This window comes from Schistosoma mansoni, chromosome W (assembly GCF_000237925.1).
Source record: "Schistosoma mansoni strain Puerto Rico chromosome W, complete genome".
Taxonomy (NCBI): domain Eukaryota; kingdom Metazoa; phylum Platyhelminthes; class Trematoda; order Strigeidida; family Schistosomatidae; genus Schistosoma; species Schistosoma mansoni.
In genome coordinates this window covers 4,772,507-4,796,443 of record NC_031502.1, presented here as the reverse complement: position 1 = coordinate 4,796,443, position 23,937 = coordinate 4,772,507, and the positions used below count along the sequence as shown (strand labels likewise).

At 35.1% G+C, this 23,937-nt stretch overlaps 2 protein-coding genes across 2 annotated transcripts; both read left to right on the top strand.

Annotated features, from left to right (window-relative positions):
- Window positions 1-4: 4 nt before the first annotated feature.
- Smp_028620 (exocyst complex component sec6, 5' fragment) lies at window positions 5-810 on the top strand (the record flags this gene model as incomplete). Its single annotated transcript, XM_018799980.1, has 7 exons — window positions 5-88; window positions 128-184; window positions 228-340; window positions 371-461; window positions 499-605; window positions 645-720; window positions 775-810. The coding sequence occupies 7 exons, from the start codon at window positions 5-7 to the stop codon at window positions 808-810; spliced, it is 564 nt and encodes a 187-aa protein (XP_018653839.1).
- Window positions 811-815: 5 nt separating this feature from the next.
- On the top strand, window positions 816-22,819 carry Smp_028630 (exocyst complex component sec6, 3' fragment; the record flags this gene model as incomplete). Its single annotated transcript, XM_018799979.1, has 17 exons — window positions 816-922; window positions 2,211-2,324; window positions 4,438-4,540; window positions 6,687-6,770; window positions 6,821-6,894; window positions 6,940-7,050; window positions 8,017-8,083; window positions 8,923-9,015; window positions 11,338-11,440; window positions 13,057-13,127; window positions 15,024-15,172; window positions 15,837-15,908; window positions 17,548-17,703; window positions 18,751-18,862; window positions 20,070-20,153; window positions 21,864-21,956; window positions 22,724-22,819. 17 exons carry the CDS (start codon window positions 816-818, stop codon window positions 22,817-22,819), a joined length of 1,689 nt encoding a protein of 562 aa, XP_018653838.1.
- Window positions 22,820-23,937: the final 1,118 nt, after the last annotated feature.

Sequence of the window (23,937 nt, the reverse complement as noted above, 5' to 3'; positions counted from 1 at the left end):
AGATATGAGTGTCCAATCTTTTCAGTTATCTGAATTAGAGGAAAAAGCTCGTGCAAGTGCACTCAAAAGAGTTTCCGATCATTTTCAAGTTAGTTTGTATGCGTCTGATTACTCAATCTCTTTTCAGAAGCCAGAACAACTGGATAAGATAGATATTATTAAATCTAGATTTCTAAATCAAAAGGTTAGTTATACTGTCAGTACATTCAAATATCCATTTTGTACAGACTGCCACAGAAGCTCAGTTAAAAATGGCTTTATATAGTCAGTTAGACGGCAGTAAAGTCGGCTTGGAAAAACTGGATACTGCCCTCGCTGAGTCACAAACATGTAGAAACAGGTAGATTTTACTTTTCTTATTATGCTCTAGACTCATCCAACTGGGCTCTTCATTGTCTGGTTTGTCCGGCTTATCTCAGCAGTTGCATGAGTTAAAAAATCTTTCAACTAAATACAGTCAAGTGAGTGTTCTTTTGCTACTAATAAACAATTATGTAGCTTGGTGCTGCTATGGAAAATATGAGTTATCTTGTGAAGGCACCTGAAACATTTGAACAGGCTCGAACTTATCTGGAATCAGAAAATCTCTTAGAAGGTCATAAACTGTAAGTCCCTTTCCTCCTAATTCTTTTCTTCCCATTCAGAATGCAGGATTTGGAAGGGATTCGAGATGAACTGATGTTTGAAGTGTATCGACAAAAGTCTATGGAAGATTTAGATGTATGTCCTTAATTTTCGATTGCTTTAATTCTCCTTTCTTTATCCATTCTGTAGACATTGCGTGCCTTTTTCCGTGAGCTTGAAATTTAAATGATATGTTTAGACATAAAATAATTGTTCTTGGATCACGTTTAACTAGTGCAGTAATTACTCACAATCGCTTTGTTGTTAATTGTGTACGTGTTATTGATCGTGAAGAAAGGTAATTGTTCGAGTTTATTTTGGTTCCTTAATAGTGTGTTTAATTTACTTTGACCACCAGTATTTTTTGGTATATGGTCATATCGTATAACGCGACCTGATCTTCGAAAATCCAGTTTGCTGATCAAATCAGTTGCACACTCGTATTCAGACTGACATTAGAAAAACCGAACAATTTGAAATAAGTCTGTCTAAATAAATTTTAATCGAGGTTAAGCATTCAACCACGTTTGTAACTTTAAATACAGGCTCAATACGACGTAAATCTTCTACTTAATTCAAATGTAAATACTCAGTTTTGAGTCATGCAATCTGTGCGCTGACAATACTACCCGTAGTTCAAACTAAAGTAAACGCAGTGGAATTCCCACCTGTTAACTGCTAATTAGAGGGATGTTTCAAAGTACATAAGCGGTATAATGCAAAACCAGATAGAATATCATTTTTGCTTATAAGTGACATACAATGACAATTTTGTTATGATCTTTCTACCTCGTGCTTCTAATAAATATTACATATATTAAGTTGATCTTGACTGTTTCGTAAATGTATGTCGTCTTCTTAAATCTAATATAATAAAGCTGACGTTGCGTACAGTTTTTCCAATCTATAAGTTTAGACAACGATCCTAGCTCACTAAAGTATCCAATTGTATCTACCAGTTAACACGTATTTGTTGAAGCACATACACTGGAGGAACAGAAAGGTTTAGTGTCCACATCTTCGAAATGTTCCACAAAAGCTGGGAGACCAAAAGAACAGCATATTATCAACAGTGTAATTCCTCATTATTCGCTTGACATCAAATATGATGACGTTTCAAAACAATCAATAAACAAAGGATTCAAAATTCGTTACGCTTTACTGAAGCTGTTGCTAAAACGAAAACCAAATTTACATATTCAAAGAGATACTTTAATCTTGCTTTGACTTGGTAACTATAGTATCTAGAGTTTTATACATATTACTTTTCCCACAACCTTAATCATAATTCTTTTCCTTTTTACTTTCTGCCTGAGCTTTGCTGAACTAGTCATTTTTATTCTTAGGTACTACATAAACTATGTCGTAATCTTCGGTTTCTGGAAATTGTTTTTATGCTCGACAGTGTTCTCTTCTAGAATATTCATACATTTAAAGTATAAATGAATAACCGCTTAAACAGTTTATTTTTAATTCTTTCCCAATCCTTTTGTTTAGTATTAACTTACATCCACATATTATACTCAAATTTCATCGAAACGTTTCTGATATAAAGTATCGGTATTCATCTTGTTTTACATAATTAGAACTGATGCTAATTGGCGGAAACGATCAGAGAAACATGGTTTTATGCCAGATGGACGACCGAAACAATGGAAAAAACTGTTATTCGACAGTATATTTAATGCTATAAAAAATAAGTGGGTTAAATTAATTTCATGGGGTTTTGATAAATTCATCAATTCTCATTACTATCAGTTTTAATGACTGAATTGATCAATCTGTTGGAATATAGACCACTTTAATATTTACTCCAGCATTGCACCCAGTGTTTTCACCGATTGATTTGTATTATGAATAGTTCAGTGCGCAAGTACACCATCCGTTGTTCAGATACATATGCGCCACATAAATCTCATTTAATTTGTATGGGGGCTGTGATACTGCCCAGGTGCCCAAACTGAAGCAGGTGGCTTTCTTAGGGGGCCACACTCCGATGCCTGATCTACAGTTCTAATTCGCGAGGCAGCGAGGCAACATTAGGAGATGCAGTCCCATGGTAGCCGGTGATTAACAATTGGTTCATACGCCATTTGTTCCCTCAGGATACTGGAGCTCATGTGCACCATTGGTTTGGAATGAGGGTTTTTCGACTCCACTAGGTGGACTTTCCGTGTCCACCAACCCGATTAAGGCGCCGGACATTCGCTTTTCGTTCTCTCACTTTCGTAAACAACAGTAGTGCCACGAGAAGGCAGTGAGTAGGACTTCCCTGGCAGAGGCTATATACGCGTGGCCATGTGAGAGCATTTGGAGAGGGAGAGCGGACTTTCCCCACTCTCGGCCGTACCAGGGCATTTGGGGGCATTAGTTGCTAACATTTAAATCCAAAATGCACATTTAATCTTTGTTAGATCTCATCGGCCGAAGCACCTGGATCTCAGTCTTGACGTTTTTACAGAAACCATCAGACTCAGTACCAATTCACCTTAAATACTCAAATGTTTTGCATCAGAGTATTAAGTTATAATGGCCTGTATTACTTGTTTGGCGGTTTTTACTTATTTTTTGAGATCATATACTCACCTGTTGTGAGGTTCTGAGCTGAATTTTACAAACCTCTATCGTTATATGGCCTCATTGAATGTGTATTTTGGCATTACTGCTTAGATTCACATTTTGGTAACAACGTTCACACTCTGATCCAGGTGCATCCGGCTAAAATCTCAGAAAAGGAAAAATGGATGTTTTGGATCCCTTCGCTAGCCACAATCCGAATTTACTAAAACTTGTGGCTAAATGACAATATCGAGACAATTTACTGAAGGTACACAACAATGAAGGTTGGTTAACTATAGTCCTAAATGTCAACAGTAGGGAAATTCAAATTCTTATAAATATCTGCAACATTGTTAAAACGGACATATTTTCAGAAGTTCGAATCCGCACTACCTCAGCTGTGTAGTTATTAAGTTATCTAGGCAGATGCATTGGAAAGACTTCCTAGAATTCAGACAGCAGTTAGGTCTAGGCGATATATCATTGGTTGCTTCCTGTTGAATAGACTCTGGACCATTTAATCGGACGCAACATAGAATCTAATACGTGTGCACATTGGTTCATGTTGCCATTCTTTACTAGCTCAACGAGATGAAATGGTTAGGGCGAACCTTAGAGTAGTATAGATAGTGACAGTATCAGTGGTAATAGAAAAGATTAGGTACCGGAAATGCGATTCAAGGAAATATTAATTAGTGAAATAGGAAACATTAAAAGAGATCTAGAAACTTAGAATCTAGGGAAAAACAGAATAGACACATCTACGCCATCACAAATGATTTTGGACCGTGTCATTCAGCCTCTAACCACTGGGTACGATAATCATACGGACTCCAACCGGGTGGTTCACATCTGTCAATATGACTTGGTCCGGTTGCCACTGAACTAATGGAACAGTGACATGCTTTAGTTTAGTCACCCCTAGCTCTCTTCGAGCCTACTTTTGCATCAAACAAAATCTTCCGTCGAGGTAGGTAGTTAAAGATGACGTAACACATGTCCCAACTACCTCAGTTGACGGGGATTTAATGCCTCATGAATTGGCTTGCCATCTTGACCTTGTACCCTGTCTCCAACTGGGCAACTGGTTACCCGGTCACACCCGTGATTGAGGACTTATGGAATGATCAGTCGGCTATGTTATTTTTGGATAAGCCAACTCTTTATAATTGTCAATACTATTTTCTTCCAGTTCTTCGTCATTTTTCAACAGGATACTTTACAGATATTTTAAATCTATTTTAACATAAATAGGGTGTTTGGAAGCGCACTAGACAATGAAAATGATAAAAATAAATTAGTTCGACACAATGAAGCCATTAGACAGCATACGCTAGCAGATTTGAAAATAGCAAAAGTGAGTAAATGCATTTTTGTTGTATTGTATAATGGATTATTTTCTGTAATTTCAAAATAGTCTGTTATATTCTGTCCATTATTAATTCAAACTCGTTAGAAAAGGGTATCTTCAATCTCAAGGAAGCTGATACACTCTGCGAGATTTTGGTAGGACTAACAGATTTGCATAGGTTCGTCACGGATCAATGACTAATATCATGTTACATAGTCTTTAGTACTGATTAGATTCTACCAATCAAGTCCCAATGCTGCCAATTTTTGAAGCGATATTATTTTCACATCGAACCTGGTTGTGTATTTCTGATTCATCGTTTACTATTTACTGATTTCCGTGGTATTACTCCATGAAGGCATGATCTGTTGGACTGAATAGTTTTGGGTAGGTGAGAATTACTTGGTTGGGGACCTCTCAGTAACTGCGATCAGTAGTTGAAGGTGTTGGGGTGATATGGCTCAGAGTCGGTCAAAATTGTGCAGATTCATCCAGTCTTTATCTTCCTTTATATTTCCTTCTCAAACCATACTGTCCCTGTCTAATGTTTTCTATTACTTTCGATACTATCTCTACTACTGCTGCTCTATTATTTGTCTTGATGATCTCATCCCACGGCACTAATGTTGTATTATAGCTGCTTGAGTCGCTGCAAGTATGTGTTAGACTTTATGTTGCCTATAACTGCCTGAATCAATTACTATCTCTAAAATAAGGATATATATATATATATATATATATATATATATATAGTATCTAACATTAAAATATATCACCAAATGTAAATCTCATCTGATCTATGTAATTATTGCTATGGTAAATAATAATAAAATAGATATTGATTGTATAGCACATTCACCAAAAAATTCCCAGATAAATCTTTACTCTGATCTGTGTTGAACAATAAAACACATATGATCATATTTCTAATATAAATGTGAAAAATGAACATTTCAAGGCTAATTCTATCCTGAATAGACGTAAGAATGATGTAAACAAGAACATATCTATTTCATCTGTCAATCCTGTAGTGATTCTTTTCTCTGTACAATCTGAAATCAGAAACTTAGTGACCTTGGCTACAAAATTAGTTTGATTTTTGCAGTCTTATATACTTTGTTTTACGTCAATATCATTTCTAATCGGTTCCATAAATTATGACCCATGTACATGAATGAACCATAAATACCTATTGAAGTATTCTTTTCAGTGAGTATAAGGATGCTAATCGTTATCACAAACATTCCATTTATTATTTGAAGGATGTGAATAAGCATTGTTATCATATACGAATCTGTCTTATAAATACATGAACTACAGTCATCACACTGACTAAGGTATGCCAATCTCATTCTCCCCAAAACACCTCCAATCCGATTTATTACAGTACACTAATCGTATCTGTGTTTCGACTGTCTATAACATCCCATTAGAGTTCACGCTTTTAATTTTCCCTTTAATTTCGTGTGTTATCATCGAAACACCTTTTTAGTGTCATCTCCTCATGACTAGTTTACTTTTAGGAAGCAAAGCGGAACCACAGACAGTTACGTTTGATGATTAGGTAAGGCGAATCTAGCTAGAAACTCCCAAGCAGTCACTCTTGAAAATCCAAGCCAATCGTCGCGATACAGTAACTTTCATGAATAAAATCACACACCTGGTCGCTTAGTTCCTTTATTTGCTGAAAAAACCACTTATGTCACTAGTATACGTTCCAGATTGAACATATTTAGGGTGCCATTAAAAACCAGGAGCACTGGAAAACTGTTTGGTTCTTTAATAGAACTCCTTACCTTTACACCCCCTTGAATTCTCCAGAGGTCGAACTAAGTAAATTTAGATCTCAGTGAACCTCCAAACTTAAAACCACTGTGATATTTGATCCCAACTTCAAATAATTCACGATATAACCCGACGATTATCCATTTCGTTTGGTGTCGACGACTTTAAATGTTATCCCGATTGAGATCAATTTATAACGAATAGTACCGAATAATTTAGAGAACTTTCACAATTCGCTTCAAATAAATCGTGTATATATTGATTGAAATGTTTACAGGTATTTTTTCTAAACAATATCATTGTAATAAAAACATAAATATCTTATTAATATTTATTCCGTAAATGTTCATTTATTTACGTTTTCCAGAATATATGTCCAACATATTTTCCAGCAGATTATGCTATATTTGACCGATTTGTTGAAATGTATCATGAAGCTATCGGAATGCATGTAAGTTTAAACCATAATAATATACATTATGTTTTAATCTATACACACAGGTTGAAAGTTTAGTGCTTGAGGGTCTGTCTGACACGGAGATTGTACAACTACTTGGTTGGATAAATTCTTATCAGTAAGTTACTTTGATCTATATCATCGTGATAAAATTTATTTTTAGTACTGAAGAATTCATGAAGAATCCTTTTATGAATATTGACTTTAATCGACTGAATTTAAGACATCCAATTAATTTGTTACCTGATGAAAAATTAAATTCACTTCGAAAACAGTAAGTTTTTAGTATGATTGTAAATTAAATGATCTATAACTTCACTAATAATCTTGTTCTCTTTATTGAGAGCACGAACCGATCTAAGTTAAGCAACTCCTGGGAACATTCACGACCGTTCCACAGGGATCGAACCTGACATCCTCAGTCGCCCACGCGAACACTTAACACTAAACCAACTGGACCTCAATTCGTTGGCATATAAGTTTAATTCCAGCCAATTCGTGAGATTATGTGACCATCTTTCATTGTCTCTTCCGTGTCATATGTGAGGGGTGCGTTCTACATTCCACTGACAGCTATTATCCAACCTTCATATAAATCTGTTCAGGTTGTTTGTCTTTCAGTACTAAACACTCGATATCGTAGACGGTAGGATTTCATTTCTTCCTTCGTTAAGTACAACTACTGTATTGGTACTAATTCAATAGAACAAGATTTACATTTGTCAAGAAGTTCGTATAAAATTCTTCCGTTGTGTGCTATATGCACCAATTATGCGATAATCACCTATTCTGATACTGCTTATTCTGTCTTGGAATTTTGTGGGAAAAATTATTTATTGAATATCCTTGTTGAATGACATGAATGAATTATATCTGCCAGTGAAATCCATGATACACATTTGTCTCTGAGACTCGTCGATTGCCTGTGTAGATAAGTTCGGCATTAGAAGAGAAAGTACCGGATCGGAATCTAGGAGGGGCCGTCAACACTAGGATTCAGGTACATCCAGGTAACGAGTCCTAAATAGGACAAAACGCGTGTCTTGATTACCACTTCTAGCTACGGTCCATCTATTCTATAAGAGCTTGTGATAAAATGGTTCTATCGGGCCAGTACACTCTGGATACCCACATTTCAACTAATCGAAATTCTATCCAGCTTTATAACTACCGAGTACTTCAAATCCAATGATAATATAATCCTTGTTGAATATTGTTTTCCTTTTCACTTTTTCAATAGGTATGTTTCAAAGACGATTGAACGACTTAAATCATGGTTAGCAAATTCACTCTTAAAGGATACTTCTGTAAGTTTTTCATTGCTAATTTGTTTGTATTTTTATTCATAATTGAATGTGATTGTCGTTTATGAACTTTCATCTTTCTCATCCATTCTAGTTTCAGAAATTAGCTTATTATTTCGGTTTATTTTCTATATTTATTGATCAAGTTTAGTAAACACCGATCACAGTTAATACAAATGATTATTTACGTTCGCTTAAAAATCTTTTATTTTCCAAAAACTGAATCTAAATCAGTCAGAAAATGGATATTCTTCAAGAATCGCCATTTTTTAGTTTTCAACCTCACAAACACCGTTGAATCAGACGCCATAAAACCCGGGTTTCGAAAGACTGGTTTTCAATGATATCATATAAAATATATAAATACCTACGTTTTTCCTCATTTACCATCGTCGGTTGAAATGAGGATTAGACCTTTTGCCCTTTTTGTTTTTTCAATGATTTAACGGCTAGATTAAGCGGTAATGTGTCACAATACAAATTCAGTTGAAGCTATCTACGTTGTTTTTATTCATTCCATTTACTAGTTCATTATCATTTCAATTTGGATACATAAAGCCGTATCATAAAAGTTTTGGAACTATAAATATTTGTGTTGTAAGTCTTCATCTCGCTGTGTTATCTGTTCGATTTTTTCGTCAGAAAATCGATTTAGCATAACTTTATAGTTATTTTTGAGAGAGACCTTGGACTTATCAAAAATAGTCTAGTTAAAACTGTGGTGTCGATCTGTTGTCTATTTTTCTTAAAAGAAAACTATTTTATTAAAAATTGAATCTAACCTCTAAAACATTATTGATAAGCTTTTCACTCGTGTTGCGTATCATGTTTAATTGATTTAGGATTGGCAACGTTCAACCGGTCCCGAATTAGATGGGTCTTCTAATTATTTTACTGATTTGCCTGTATTAGTCATGACACCTATCAATGAAATGGTAAGTTGCTATTATTATTGCTGTTATTACTTAATAAGTATTAGGAACTATCAGTAAATGGAATTTTATGTATATCTTCATAATATGGCTATGAATCAGTAACAAATGTCATAGTGTGGGTTCGAATGACTTGACCTGGCATATGTGATATTAGTCACCACTCAGTGACCAGTCAATTGTAAATACACCTCAGTCCTGCAGGAGGTCAGCCGTGGCCTCACTATTTCAGTAGTAACGCCCTTCACCGTGAAGCTGGGGAAAAATTGTCGAATCCTCCAGAGAGCATCCATTTCCTCAAGATCACAGACATGCCTTGCTGACGAGTGCCGAATAAAACGAAATCTGTGTCAACTAGGGTCTCCTGCCAACTACCTCCAACCACTATTTTACAACTCTTTATCTCCCTTTATATGCTCAATCCCAGTATTCTTTTACACATACATTTACATCTTTTCTTCTTGAGCCATATTCTCAATGTTAAGTCTTTATCATTGCTTCTTTACTATTCATCTCTTTAACTTCATCTCATTGGATTAATGTGGTGTATGGCAACATTGTACCAGATTTTACGTTGGTCGTGATTGACTAACGTCTTTGTAAATTTGGTATTACTAAAATCCACTTAGACATTGGTTTCCAAGAATCTTCACATGTTTTTTTTAAAAGGAAACTATAAACAACCAATGAATTGCTACCAAAGTGTATGAATATGCTTTGAAATTGATCGACGGATTTCTATTCATTGTTCATGATCTGTAACTGTAAAAACATTAATCGTCTAACTTAAATTCAGTGTCTCTTTTGTAATGAATATGTGTCAAAATACAAGATTTCCTGTTTGATCTAAGCAAAAACAAAGAGCGTATCAGAATAAGATGAATTCATTCACTTCATGTGGTTTCTCTTCAGCGGCTTACAGCTTAAAAACAAAAGTATCGATTATTTCTAACTGATGTACATACTTTATGTCATATTGAGGATGAGTAGCAGAATGATACCAACTGTTATAGAACACTAAATTGGTATAGGAGATAAATGTTTATATATTACTAACTGAGAATTTTAGAAGAAAATTTTAACACACATGAAGACATGTTTCTAAAGAATAAAAGTTTATATCAAAGTTACGCAATAATAGCCATAAAACTGGATAGATTAACAGATTAAGATTGGTAAAGCTCAAAAATGACCCAGGATTTGTTACTTAGTGAATGACTTGCAACCGTATCCTTTTAAATAAGTAGGTCCAGTTTCAGTTTTTTGTAGCCACGGCCACCAAGCATATTCGAAGTTGTCCAACTATAAATTATGTCGATTTATTTTAGATCAACATCTTATCCGCTGTCAAAAAAATGATGGGCAATGGCAGCATGAAAAGAATATTGACCTTTTAATCCCAATTTTTTGTGAAATGTGCCCCTGGATGCGAACAAGAACCCCTGTTTTCCGTTCTAATGTAAATGCCGTAACATAAACATGTAAAGTGATAAATACATTTGGAGGTAATACGGGATGGGAATTTGTCAACTGACTTGTCTTCATCTATCGAAATAACTCAGGTCGACTATCGGTCTCCTCATTTTATTACTTGTGATTATCTCAGAATTAGTTGAGGTCAGTGAAAAGATTTGAGGCCATCAATTGCTATACAGTTGCAGTAACACAGAGTATTAGACAGTCATGCTTCATTTCTAATTCAAAACAAAAGATGTTGATCACTACAATATCAGCGCCATGTCTTCACAAGCTAAAGCATAACAAAGCGCCGCTTTTGTGATGTCCAGGTGGTCTGGGCAGGAACCGATCCTATTGTGTTAGGCTTATCTTATTCTCTTGAGACTATCAACCCAACCACTGAACTACTTCTCACACTTCAACCAAAGACCGATTGAGAACACCGAGTATTCCCGAGCAAATCGTATATTATGTAATATTATGATAAATATAAGAGCCAAGAAAAGTATCTATTTCAAGTCGCATATTTCTGACTATCCACCCATCTGTCTAGAACACCGACTAATCACCTTTGAGTCTCACCTACAGAATAGCCACCTAATGGTCTTTCACTAAAATTGTGGATGATCTTTCAGATCCCTCAGAAGCTTGAAATATAGAACAAACTGCGTTTTAATCCACAATATTGTTCAGTAATTTTCTTCGACTAAATTGGATTTGTTCATAATATCAGTTGATGGGTAAACGTTCTATACTCTAAAGTAATATTTATTGATATTTGTATACTGTGCCGCAATGATCTTATTGGGAAGAAAAACTTCTTCACTTGATTTGCATGTTGTTTTTCTTAAACTTAATTTTGTATAGATTGGTAAAGGTAATTTATTACATTATCTGGGAAATGCTGTAAGAGAACAATTTTTTACTCAATGTGTTGAAGAGATGGCGCTTTTCGTGAAAGATTACGATGGTAAGGATTTTGTTCATTTGCTTAATTACCTTATTTACTGTTAGTTGTTCGATAGCGATCTGTAGTAAATTCTTACTTTATCAGTATAGGGTTGTGGAGATTGTTGAAGTTCAATTGATATCATGAATGAATCAATGTTAGACCACCATTGAAAATGTGGAAGCACTAAACGGCTGTTTCGTCCCAGTATGGGACTCCTCAGTAGTGCGCATCCGCGATTTCCACGCCAACGCTTAACCTCTAGACCACCAAGCCGCCATCCTACAGTGTTAATGTCTAACTCCAACCAATCCACGATATTGCGCGACTGTCCATCATTGTTTCCAGTGAGTAACTACCTTACAACAGACACGGTTGAACTCTCACTAGAACTCCAAGAAATCTATCTTGAAGCCAGGACAAGACGGCCGTCCAGTGCTTACAGGTTTTCAATGGTGGCCTAACATTGATCTATTCATGAAGTGAATGTACTAGATGGTATTTTTTAAACAAGATTTACGTTCAACCTTAAGCGGCGAACTAATGTTCCATGTAATATCTGAATATATAAGCCATTCACTGTCATAGTTAGAGATGTTATTCATTCTTCAGATTAGGTTAAATCAAGTTATTTATTTTTTCATAATAATTGAAATGCTAAATTAAATGCTCCGTTTGTTTGAAGTCGAAGTCATTTATGATGTTTTGTAGTGTAAGTAAACACAAATCAACTGTTTTTAGGGTCGTTTTAGCTATTTTTCTTTCTCGAATGGTTTCACATTGAATTAATTCTCAAAGAAAACTACAGTTTGATTATGACAGTTGAGTTGCAGTAGCTTGTAGGATTTACATTAATTACCCTGAAAATCGTCAATACTCATTATTATTGTTATTATTACTGGGCTAGTTTTAGAAGTTTCGGTTAGGATCAGAATTCGTAGTTACAGTAAAGACTATTGTAGCCATATGGGTGAATACCTATGTGGTCAGCTCTTTGTTTTTAAGTATTAAGAACTTTGGAGTTACCTTCAAAAAATCATAAACGGTAGTTACTATATTTTTTTTGTCTTTGCATGTTATCAACTCTAAGCGTCTCAGCGACCATATGTTGGTAGATTTTACTTAAGCTTCAACCAGATATGATCTATTCATCAATACGTTCTGAATCTCGCTCAAAAATCCAACTACCTCTGTCTTGAATCTGATTGGTCCGTCGGCTAAGTATATTTTTATTGTACAATGAAATCAATTATACTTATTTTGTTTTAGTGCCTGTGATATAATAATGATAACTTTTATGATAAAATCACTATAACCTAGTTCATACATGTTCATGTCATTGGTTTTGTCACACATACACACACTTGAGTGTATAATAAATGATACACTACTCAGTTTCCTAAATGGCATTAAGTAATTTGAAATGTTTTAGTGTACAATCCAATGATTGTCAGTAGTTACTAAACTACCACTTCGACGTTAGTACTTAATAATGCACCATAGCTTTTGTGTTGTTGCTTCACAAATCATACTACTCACCAACTGGATAATATTTGCATAGTTTAATACGGCAGTGTACATAATTTCATTTTGTTGTATATCATTTTTTTATACCTTACATGTGCATTGGTTATTAGATGATATTAAAAAGTACCGAGCAGCCTACATACAAGACAGATCGAAATTCCCATGCTATATAGAATACATTGTAAGTACTCATTGATAATTCCAATGTTTCTGTATTATTATTATTATTATTGTTATTATTATTATTTCGATCGTTATGCTTAATTATACGATATGCATGGTAATGATGTTGACATTGGTTGCACATGTATGCATCAAGCTATATGTAACATTTATCTGTTTGTTTGTGTTTATCTCACTGAACCTTAAGCATAAATAACATAAATGTAGATTTGAAGAAAAAAATAGGTATGTACTTTTCACTTTCTAAATGTCAGGTATTTTTAAAATACCTCTAGGACTTCTGTACTTTCATTCACTTTTTGAGGTGATGAACCGTTAGGAATATAGTCGTATGAGTACTAGTGGCAGTGTACCAGATAGGAAAAATTTTTAAATAATAAATTCTAAAATGACTTATGTCAATCTGGGTCATATTTGATATAATAAATGGTTTAAATGAGATGGAAATAGTTTCAAACTTATAACACTGTGGTTAGTAATAGTAATAATAATAGACTGATCAACTGCAGTCATTGGGAAGGTTCAAATAATCAATACATATCAGTTAAACCTTACTCCATTGCACGAGGCAGTAGTTATCTGGACTCAGTAGTTAAGTGAATAATGCGATGACATCTGAAGCGAACAGAACTGGGTTCGACTCTGGGAGTGCACATCAACTCTGGGATACAAGTATATCCAGTTCACAAGTCCTAAATTCCAATGCTAGCCACCATCCATTCCTGCTTATAAGTTAACTAGTTCAGTGGCAATATCGAGACAATCCACACAGGATGCATATATTCCAAAAGAGACTGATCAATTGCAGTTCTAAATATCAATGGGAAGATTCAAACAACCAATACAAATGTATTTATCTATTTATTTGAACACATAAATATTTGTACAAGGAGCGCCTAATACGTACGCTCCACACAAGTCACTTGATTTATGTGTGGGCTGTGTTACTGCTCGGGTGCCCAGACCGAAGCAGGACCAATACAAATGAATAATGATAGTGATTACTTTAAGTAGTATTGCATGTTGAGTACAATATGATATTATCAGTATAGATGAAAGTCCAAACACTTTGACCTTTCATTAGTTTTAAGTAATTGACTGCCATTTCTTGAATCAGTAGAATTCTTTACAGATGCCCTGGTACGGCCGAGAGTGGGGAGAGTCCGCTCTCCCTCTCGAAATGCTCTCACATGGCCAGCAAATATATAGCCTCTGCCAGGGAAGTCCTACTCACTGCCTTCTCGTGGCGGGGGTGTTGTTTACGAAATTGAGAGGACGAAAAGCGAATGTCCGGCGCTTTAACCGAGTTGGCGGATATAGAGGATCCACCTAGGGGAGTTGGAAAACCCTGATTCCAAACCAATGGTGCACATGGGCTTCAGTATCGTGAGGGAACAAATGGCGTATGAACCAATTATTTGGTCACCGGCTACCATGGTACTGCATCTCCTCACGATGCTCCACTGCCTTGTGGACTAAACCTTCAGGTCAAAGGCTCGGGGTGTGGTCCCTTAAGAAAACCACCTGCTTCAGTCTGGGCAGTATCACAGCCCTCAAGCAAATCGAATGAGATTTGTGAGGCGCATATTTATCTGGTGCTTCCTTGTACCAATATTTATGTGTTTGAATAATAATGAATTTACAGATAAAAACTTTCCGATAACAATATATTAAGTTAGAATGAGTCCTAAAATTTTAGTGAAATACTTATTAATAATTTATTTAAAAGCAATGCTAAATGCTAGAGAAACGTTTCTCATTCCGTTCAAATGTACACCCAAAGACACAGCTATTTTCTACCCGAGCTTCACGATTCAATAGACTAACCTTCACTGTCATTATAACAGTTATTTCCTTCTAATCATTTAACTTCTTTTTTAAATATTTGTTTCAGTTAGCCAATGCAAATGGTGCATGTATGATTGCGCACAGTTTTGTCACAGTAATAATGGATGAATTGGCTGAAGATTCACATCTTAAAGGGAACCTGACAGCTAGGATTAGTCATTTGAAATCAGAATATGAAAAAGTAGCTGAACAATGGTGAATGCTTGTTGTATTGATTTTATATTTGTTGTTTCATCCGTTGGCCGAATTTTGTTATAAGTTCTACGTGGGACTCATGTTAAATATCATATAATTTATCTGTGAACTAAACCCTTACAAGTCATTTATCATTACTATTTGCGTGAATTTTAAAATTTGGCATCCTATGAAATATTTGAAAGATATCAGTCAGTATTTGATCATTCAAATTCATATTTAGTTTAATTTAAAGACTCTTTTTGTCGGGACTAAAACTGTTATGATCCCGTTAACATTGGGTGGATATCGTACATTGTGTTATGAGTTAACGAAAGCTAGAAATGTAGATCATTGGATTCTAACTCAGCTGTTCGAAGCTATCCTGTTATATGAGGCTTGAATCGTAACAGGTGATTTAGATACCAAAGTAGGTAGACTAAATTAAGTTGGGAGACAATTGAGTGAATCTTTTGATTTATCAATTCAATGAACAGGAAACGAAGACTGTCTATTGCTCAGATGGTCCTTTATATATATTCTTGTTTTATTAAAATTCATAAAGGAAGTTAGTTGTATGGTAATATCTTTAAACACTTAGATTAATTTAATGATTATAAATCTTCAGTCGACAATTTATTCTTATTTAAGAAAATTTCTATACATATGTAATATTTTATTATAGGATAGCTTATGCTGAAGAAACAGTATTCATGGATTTAAATCGTGTACTGAGCGTGATTATGACACCTCAATGGTGAGTGTATATGTGTATATGGAGTTAGCGAAAATTGTGTTTTATATTTCTTGTAGAAATATCAGTGGTTTAACATTGAATACTTTACCCAATACCATTTGCTTCAAGCGCCATCACGTTATCCACATAGCTACCGAGTCCTGTTAGCTAGGGTTCGAGTCCCTGAATGATCGTCAGTTCTGGGATGCAGGCATATTCAACTGACGAGTCCCAGAATGGGATAACACACATATCCTGGATTCCACTTCTAGCCACTATCATGTCTGTTTGTAACTTAAAATAATATGGAGGCAATCCTCACAGAATGCATGTATGCCAATAAGAGACTGATCATTTGTAGTCCTAAAAATCAATGGGGAGATTCAAACAACCAACACAAAAATGAATTATAAATATATTGTTTAACATTTAGGTGCACTAACTAAGGCATCATCATGTATCATTATCATTTTAAAAAATATGTAACTGGTTATACTTCTTTTTTACATATCAATGCCGAGGTTACATTTGTCACGTGAACTAACAGTTTCGATCGATTTATTGTTCGTTCATCGATTGCCTCACACATAAGTATTGATCTCCGTTGAAATCATATATTGATCTTAGCTAAACCACTATTGAAAACATGGAATCACTAGACGACCGCTTATTCTTAGTATGGGACTCTTAAGCATTGCACATCCACGATTCCGCACGCCAACGCTTAACTTCCAAACAACTGAGCCGCCATCCAATAGTGTTAACGTCTAACTTCAATCAATCCATGATCTTGCGCAACCCTTCATCCATTGCTTGCGATAGATAATTAACTTACACACGACATGGATTAGATCTAATTGGTGACGGCTTCTCACTACAACTCCGGGAGTTACGTCTTGAAGCTAATCGCTAGTTAGCATGCGGTTTTCTTAGTATGGGGGATTTGTGGAGATTGTCGTTTTTCAGCGTCGAAACCGTGAACTGATCTCAGCTGGACCGTCATTGGAAATCTAGACGTTAGCACCATTGGATGCCGGACACGAGAGAAAAGATTCTGGGTCCAATCCTCTGTTTCGGAGTCGTGGATGCCTATTGCTAAGGTGTCCCGTACTAGGGCGAAACGGCCGCCATGTGCTTCCAGGTTTTCAGTGATGGTCTAGCTAAGATCGGTTCATGTTTTCAACGGTAAAAATACCACAATCTTCACAAATCCCGTATACTTAATAATAATCTGATCATAGAATAGTGTCAGTTATACTTCTCACGGCTGGGGCTCAGTGAATAGTTTAGCTTGTCCTTCTGTCGTGTTGCTGTTTTTCGTTCCGTTCGCTGGTTTAGATGAATCATAATCTCTTCAAACGTAGCTTTAGTTTGTATTATTATTGTATATTAGAGTAAAGCCTGATGGGGATCTTACTGAAAACAATATTGTTCGCTTATATATATTGTTCTTATTCACAATATTTAAAGTGTTAAGGTCCTGTGAACAGCAATTTTCGTTCACGCTCTGTTACCCTATCCAGATAAATTGTTGAGTGTGTTTCTTACTTGAGACACTTTTATTCATTTCTCTTTATTGTTTTCTTTTCTCACTCCCCCCAATACACTTAACTTGTATGTTTACTATTATTAATATTGTTCTACAAATTATTGAAATCAGGCTACGCCCGGATGATATGACAACACAATATCTGGTTGGTACATTAGCCGATTATGACGAAACACTGAAGCATACAAGACAAAATTTATATGATAAATTAGCTGAAAAATTGGCTGAACGAATGTTAATTGAATACTTGAAAGCATTAATAAGCCGGTATGACAATTATTCATAATCTTCAGTATTATTTATTATTATCAATGTTATTTCAATCACAGTTATATTAACAATTTACTACATATTCTCTTCAATAAGTTGACAAATTGATGTCATACAAACTCCAATATAATTTAAGACACAATATTCTTATCGCCTTACAAAATATTTTTCATTTGTGAAACAATATACTTGCCCTATCTGCTTTTCTACTCTTCTGAAGTTCTTTAAAAACCCTGATAAGTTAAGTTCTTCAGTTCGGTGTTTGCTAGAATCATGTCGACAGACAATGTTTTCAAATTCAACTGATTAGTAATTGTCTGGATAAAGAGTCAATAATCAGAAAGCATGAAAAACCTGCAAGCGTTCAGTATTTTTCTCGACATAAATGATCGAGAACTGTTCTAACTTTGTATCGTCCTTGTTATCCTCAAAGCTCTTAATTAAACTCTTGATTTATACTTTTCGATTATTCTGCACTAATATCAGTAACATGGGGAGATAGTTTAACAATAGACTGTCGGCAATCCACTGGATTACTAACAGTTGTGTAAGAATAATCCTAAAATATCTTTCTGTTCACTTAATACCTAGATCACTTTAAACTTTGAATAATCTGGTAGTTCAGTATGATTGTTTTTCAATGAAAATTTATTGACCATTTTATGAAAAATTAAATGCATTCTAACAATGTCTATGAAAATTCAAGTAGGATAAGTACAATCTTCATAAATAAGTAAACCTCTCCTAAATAGTTTTACCGGTTTAACAGTAGGTACCAAGTAAAAAAAAATAGGTTTTGTTACATTAATTTGATAAAGGTAGTGCAGAAGGAAACCAAATAACAACTGAGAATTTAATTAGCACATCATAATGTACAGTTAATTAATAATACAAATAACCAGCAATATGGCAGTCAATTAGGGAAGTATAAAATCTAAACGAAGCATGGAATATGGTGAACTTTGAACACTTCATTATATTGTTAAACAAAACGGAAATGAAATTTTCCATTGTGTATGTTTATTTTGATCTTATTGTGCATAGACGAAGTCCACTTTCTACAGAAGCTGATAGAAAAAAAGCTGGTGAAAAAATTACACGAGATGGACATGATTTGAAAAATTATTTTGAAGAGAAAATGAGAGTGAAAAGTGAAGTAAGTAGATTTATATTGATTATTAACTAATTTATCATTTAGCATACGGGGTATATGTTATGTATTTTTTTCAAAACAAAGAATACGCCACAATTTAGAGAGCATCATATTCAATAAAATAATTTTCGTTGCTTTTTATGTAATCTGACCTTCGCTGTTATCTTAACATGGTGGTTATACTTGATGATGACTCAATCAAACTCTTCTGACTGAAACATTTATTCCTTTAGATCTTACTTCACCAGATAAATTTGTTGGGGAACCGTAAAACTAGAAACACTGAGTTAAAGTCCTATGGCTAATTTGTACTACTGACTGTACTAGTATGTGTTGGCAGTAAGATATTTCTCTTAGACAACCAGCATCTACAGCAGTGCTGTATGAGGGAGACAGTTAAAAAGATCAACCGTTAAAATAACATAATTTAACTTAATCCACGGATAACCATCATCTGTGTTAAGGCATTAGATGTAACGAGTTAACTCACCTAAAGCTTCTAACATTAAAGACTTGTGTAACCGATTCACTCACTATCAGTAAAATATTAATGTTTTTAAACCACGTGGTAAAGATCTCTTGACAGAGTCATCATAGCGTTTTATTCATCCACTGAGATTCAGAACAGTCAGAATCCAATACTATTATTTCTTTTCTGCAATCAGTATACGACATTTTGACTACGTACATGACATACTACTAAAAGCAGCCGGTAATCCTTAGTAATACATTTGACCAGCAAATTAGACTTCAAAAGTTGCTAAAGGAACTGAGTGCATTTGTTGTGTGGATAGAGGTGCAATCTTAGTTCTATGTTTTGTTGTATTTAAGACTCATCATCTAGGTATATCTGCTTTCCAATGTTCACAGTGAGTCTTGAACTCAGTATATTTTGTCTCAAACGCGTCTCACTGCTGATATCAGCACTGGAGTAAGGATACATCCAGCTACCAATTCTCAAGGAGAATGGAACGTGCTTCCTAGTCTCCTTTGCTAGCCAAATACCAAATATACTAAAACACGAGACATCTCTTTTTGGAGGCAATCTGCTGATCATTTTCAGTCCTGATTCTCAATAACGGGAAGTTCGAGACCATCGTCATTATAAATATTTCCAATTAGGTAACTGTAAATCTAAGAACTCAGTAAATGGCATTTATTTACCAAATATTGCAGGACATATATTTATATTTCTTTTAAACAATTTTAGGTAATTGTGGCCTACGACGCTTTAACAACTATCGGTCAGTTGTTCCTTACAACTGATACATCAATGTTACCCTTGGATATTGCTGTAAGTGTTTGCTTATATGAATGGATGCAGTTTGTGATGTTATCTCTTGTTCACTTTTCTTGTTAATTAACCAACAAATTCTGTTCAAAATCTTGATTTTCGTTGTAAACCTGCTATTTCAGTCAACATTTCTAAAGTGTTAGCCTATTGTAGTAACCATGGCTCATTGTTAGACTAATATTGCACATTAGTTTCACTGCATTTTTGTGCTTCTTACATCTATCTTGTGGTTAATACTTATTGTTGTCGAAATTCAATTATACATTCGTATATGTTATATAAACCAACCACCGTAGGTCGTAAGTTATATAATTTATACTGGACAAGCTTAATATGTTATGATATTAAAACAATATTGTAATTAATTAGTAGCTAACAATTATCTGTCGAAATAACTATTTGTAAAAAAAACTAATTTTTTTCAAATAGACTAAAGTACTTGTGTTAAGTACGTGTAAATAAGTCGTAAAAGGTAGACCTTTACGAATCCTTCTGCGGCATATATATATATATATATATATATTAAATATTTGGTTTGTTGTATTTGTAAATCTCTTTTTTCTTAAGTTTTCACTTAAATGATTAGCCGCTGGCATATGTTTCACTGTTTATTAATCATGCATCTTTTACTTAGTTTTGTATCACATATAACTGTGGGGTGTCAAGAGGCCACTCACCGAAGACAGTGGAAGATGAATCGAAGTTGGACTTGTACACCATTGGATCCTGGCTCAGTGGTTTAAAATTTATGCATTCGCACTCGATACTGAAGGTTCTGGATCCAATCCCCTGTTGTGGGGTCGTGTATGCGCGCTGCATAGGAGTCCCATAAAAAGATGAAATGGCTACTCAGTGCCTCCAGATTTTAAGCGGTTGTCCAACAGTCTTCACAGCCTTGTGTTGACGTATAGTCTAATTGCACACAAATTGTAATTTTTTGTTTGTGCTGCGTTGTGGTCATGTAACTGATCAGTTTCGTCCCATGAATTCGAGGTTAAAATATCCGAGTATTGTTGGTGATCGTTTGTGTCATTGGATTGAGGGAAGTTCTTTGGTCCGATAGATGCAAAGCAAATTTACTGTTAGTGAACTCAATAATTTAGTAATCCAATTGGGTAGGCGTATGGAAGTTGATGTCATAACATATCATACAAAATTTATCTGACTTATAGTTGTTTAAGATGAACAATTGTAGGATAAGGATCTGTGTAGATCATGCACCAGTCAAGCACACCATACATTTCTCCTGTTTTATATACATCAGTAGAAAAAAAAGTTTAAAAGCATAACAAATGTACGGTGGATTCTATCATTAAAATCTCATGAATTCTAAGAAAAACTAGATTAAAATCATTACATAAATACATTTTAAAGATATTTAGAGATGGTTCGAGTCATGCTAGTAAGAACATTAGTTCATTATCCATCAGTAATATTTCAAAAAATACATTTTCAGAGATGTTTGATCATTTTAAATACATAATATTTGTCATCTGCTACTTACTTTCTGTAATACTATATTATAATTACCGTGTTATGATCCTCATCTCTTTGTGCCAGAAAATAGAGTCCCTAGACTTTAAAAAGTCTACTAACGATGAATTCATTTACGCGTATCAGACCTGTATCACAAACCACCTCTGACACATAATGCCATTGAGTTTTTTCGGAATTTATTTATCAATATTTATGTATGTGTATTGCTTATAGAATTTGAAACGTCAATTTCCTGATGTTCGTTCTGATCAAGTTTATGCGTTGCTTGTGGCTCGTGGAGATGTTTCATCAGACAATGCTAAAGGAGTAAGTTTCCGAGAAAAATAAAGAGCTGTTTAATGATCAGAAGTATTCAATTTCCCTTGAGAGTTGCTTTTATTTTAGCTTCGATTGTAGTTAGGTGTTTCTCACTGTATTTAAATGGCATTTTATTGAGGTTTTATGGTGGATAAGGGTGGAATCCAATAGACGCATTTCACCTCATTTGAGACTCATCAGCTGGATGTTCCTGCATCTCTCAGTGTTGATGTTCACACGGAGATTCGAACCCACTACCTGTCAGCTTAAGCACCAACATTTTATTCACTGAGTTGCTGATTCCGATTACCTACCAGGCCTCTCAAATAGGGTTAAACGCGCCCCTTGCATCCCACATTTACACACCATCCAACCTTAATAAAAGCCTGTAACTAAATGGCAGTATTGAGAAAATCCCTTTACGATGTACATATGCCAACGAAGACTGAACAGACCCTGTCCTTAACATTGATAACGAGAAGACGAGAACCTTTACAAGTTAAATGATTAATCACTATATTCAGTCGGGCCTCAAACGACGAGAATTCTGGTATCCAACCCATGATAAAATGTATTTTCACTTTAGGGTATATGCTGTTAAATTTTAGAATCTATACCTTCCTGTTAAGTTGTGAAATCGTTATTATAAATTTGTACTAATTATGACAATAGTAGTAACATTTTGCTTTGAGACTATTGTCTGAACACGAAATTTTCCATTCCTTAACTCAATGTGGTATTGTATCTAACCATCACACTGTTATTTACTTTCTCAGCTTTCGGCGGACTCTCATTACGGGAGGGAATTGTCACAGAAGCCATCACCGTTCGCAATTTTCACACGATTAGTCGTTGCAATGGACACGCATTAGTGTTCACCTTTTGGCCGAAAAAGGGATGCAAAATTTATCAATTTCGCGACTGGTTTTTTCAATCCTGATTTTTTTAAATCTTTATAATGTAATCACCTTGTTACTTTCCACATTCTGTTTATTTGTCTTATGCTTCGGATAAACCCCTATATTAAATCACGTATGTAATACTAACAACGGTAATCCTCAGCACTCCAACATTTTTCTTCTAACCATTTTTGTTTAACTGAACGGAGTGCTAAAAGTCACATCTGCAGCTACATCTATTTATCATGTCACCAGGAGATTTAAGTTAATAATATGAATATTAAGTGCACCAGATTTGCAGTGATAAGTTATTAGATTGATTTGACATACATATCCTTCATACCAGCAAGGGGACGAGTTTAGGTGCATAAGGGTACAGTATGTACCACAAAAACTGAGATGTACGAGGTCATGGTTTGGGCATTGGAACGAAAGACTGGTGGTCGAAACATCCAACTGAGTTTCGAGACTGGTTATGATAGCGAACAGTTAAGATTCCATTATAGTCAACGTTCATATGAAGGACCTAGATTTCGTATCTCGCAGCATCACAAACCTCACGTCGTAATTCGTGTAAAGTAAGAGCTCTGTAAAATTCAATTGGGAAGGATCAGGAATAGAATCTTCAAGTGTTGTGAGTCAAAATTCGTCACAGCAATAACCGGTCGTGGAAAATAAGTAGTTCTTTAAGCTTTCAACGTTAAAGCTGACCTCTTTAGTTTTGGGCACACCCTAGCTGAAGGCATCCGTTTCAGCATACGCACTAGGTCACAAGTGGTTACACTATGCTCACATCCCTTACTACTACTAGCCAGCTTGGGCCAAACGCCTCTCAATATATCGATAGCTTTCAAAATATACCTTCAAACCCTTTCTTTTCTAACATCTTATTCGACTGGCTTAGTATCCTTCGATAATAATGGTGTTTCGTGTAAGGACGTGAAACCCTTAATAACTTCGGCACCATCGTGTCGAGCCCCGATAGACAACAAGCGTTTGACGGCGTTCCACGACAGCACTTCATCTAAGCTTCCCAAACAGCTTCAGATGGTCCTGTCTCACTCTGAAATAACGTCGTAGACGAACTGGAT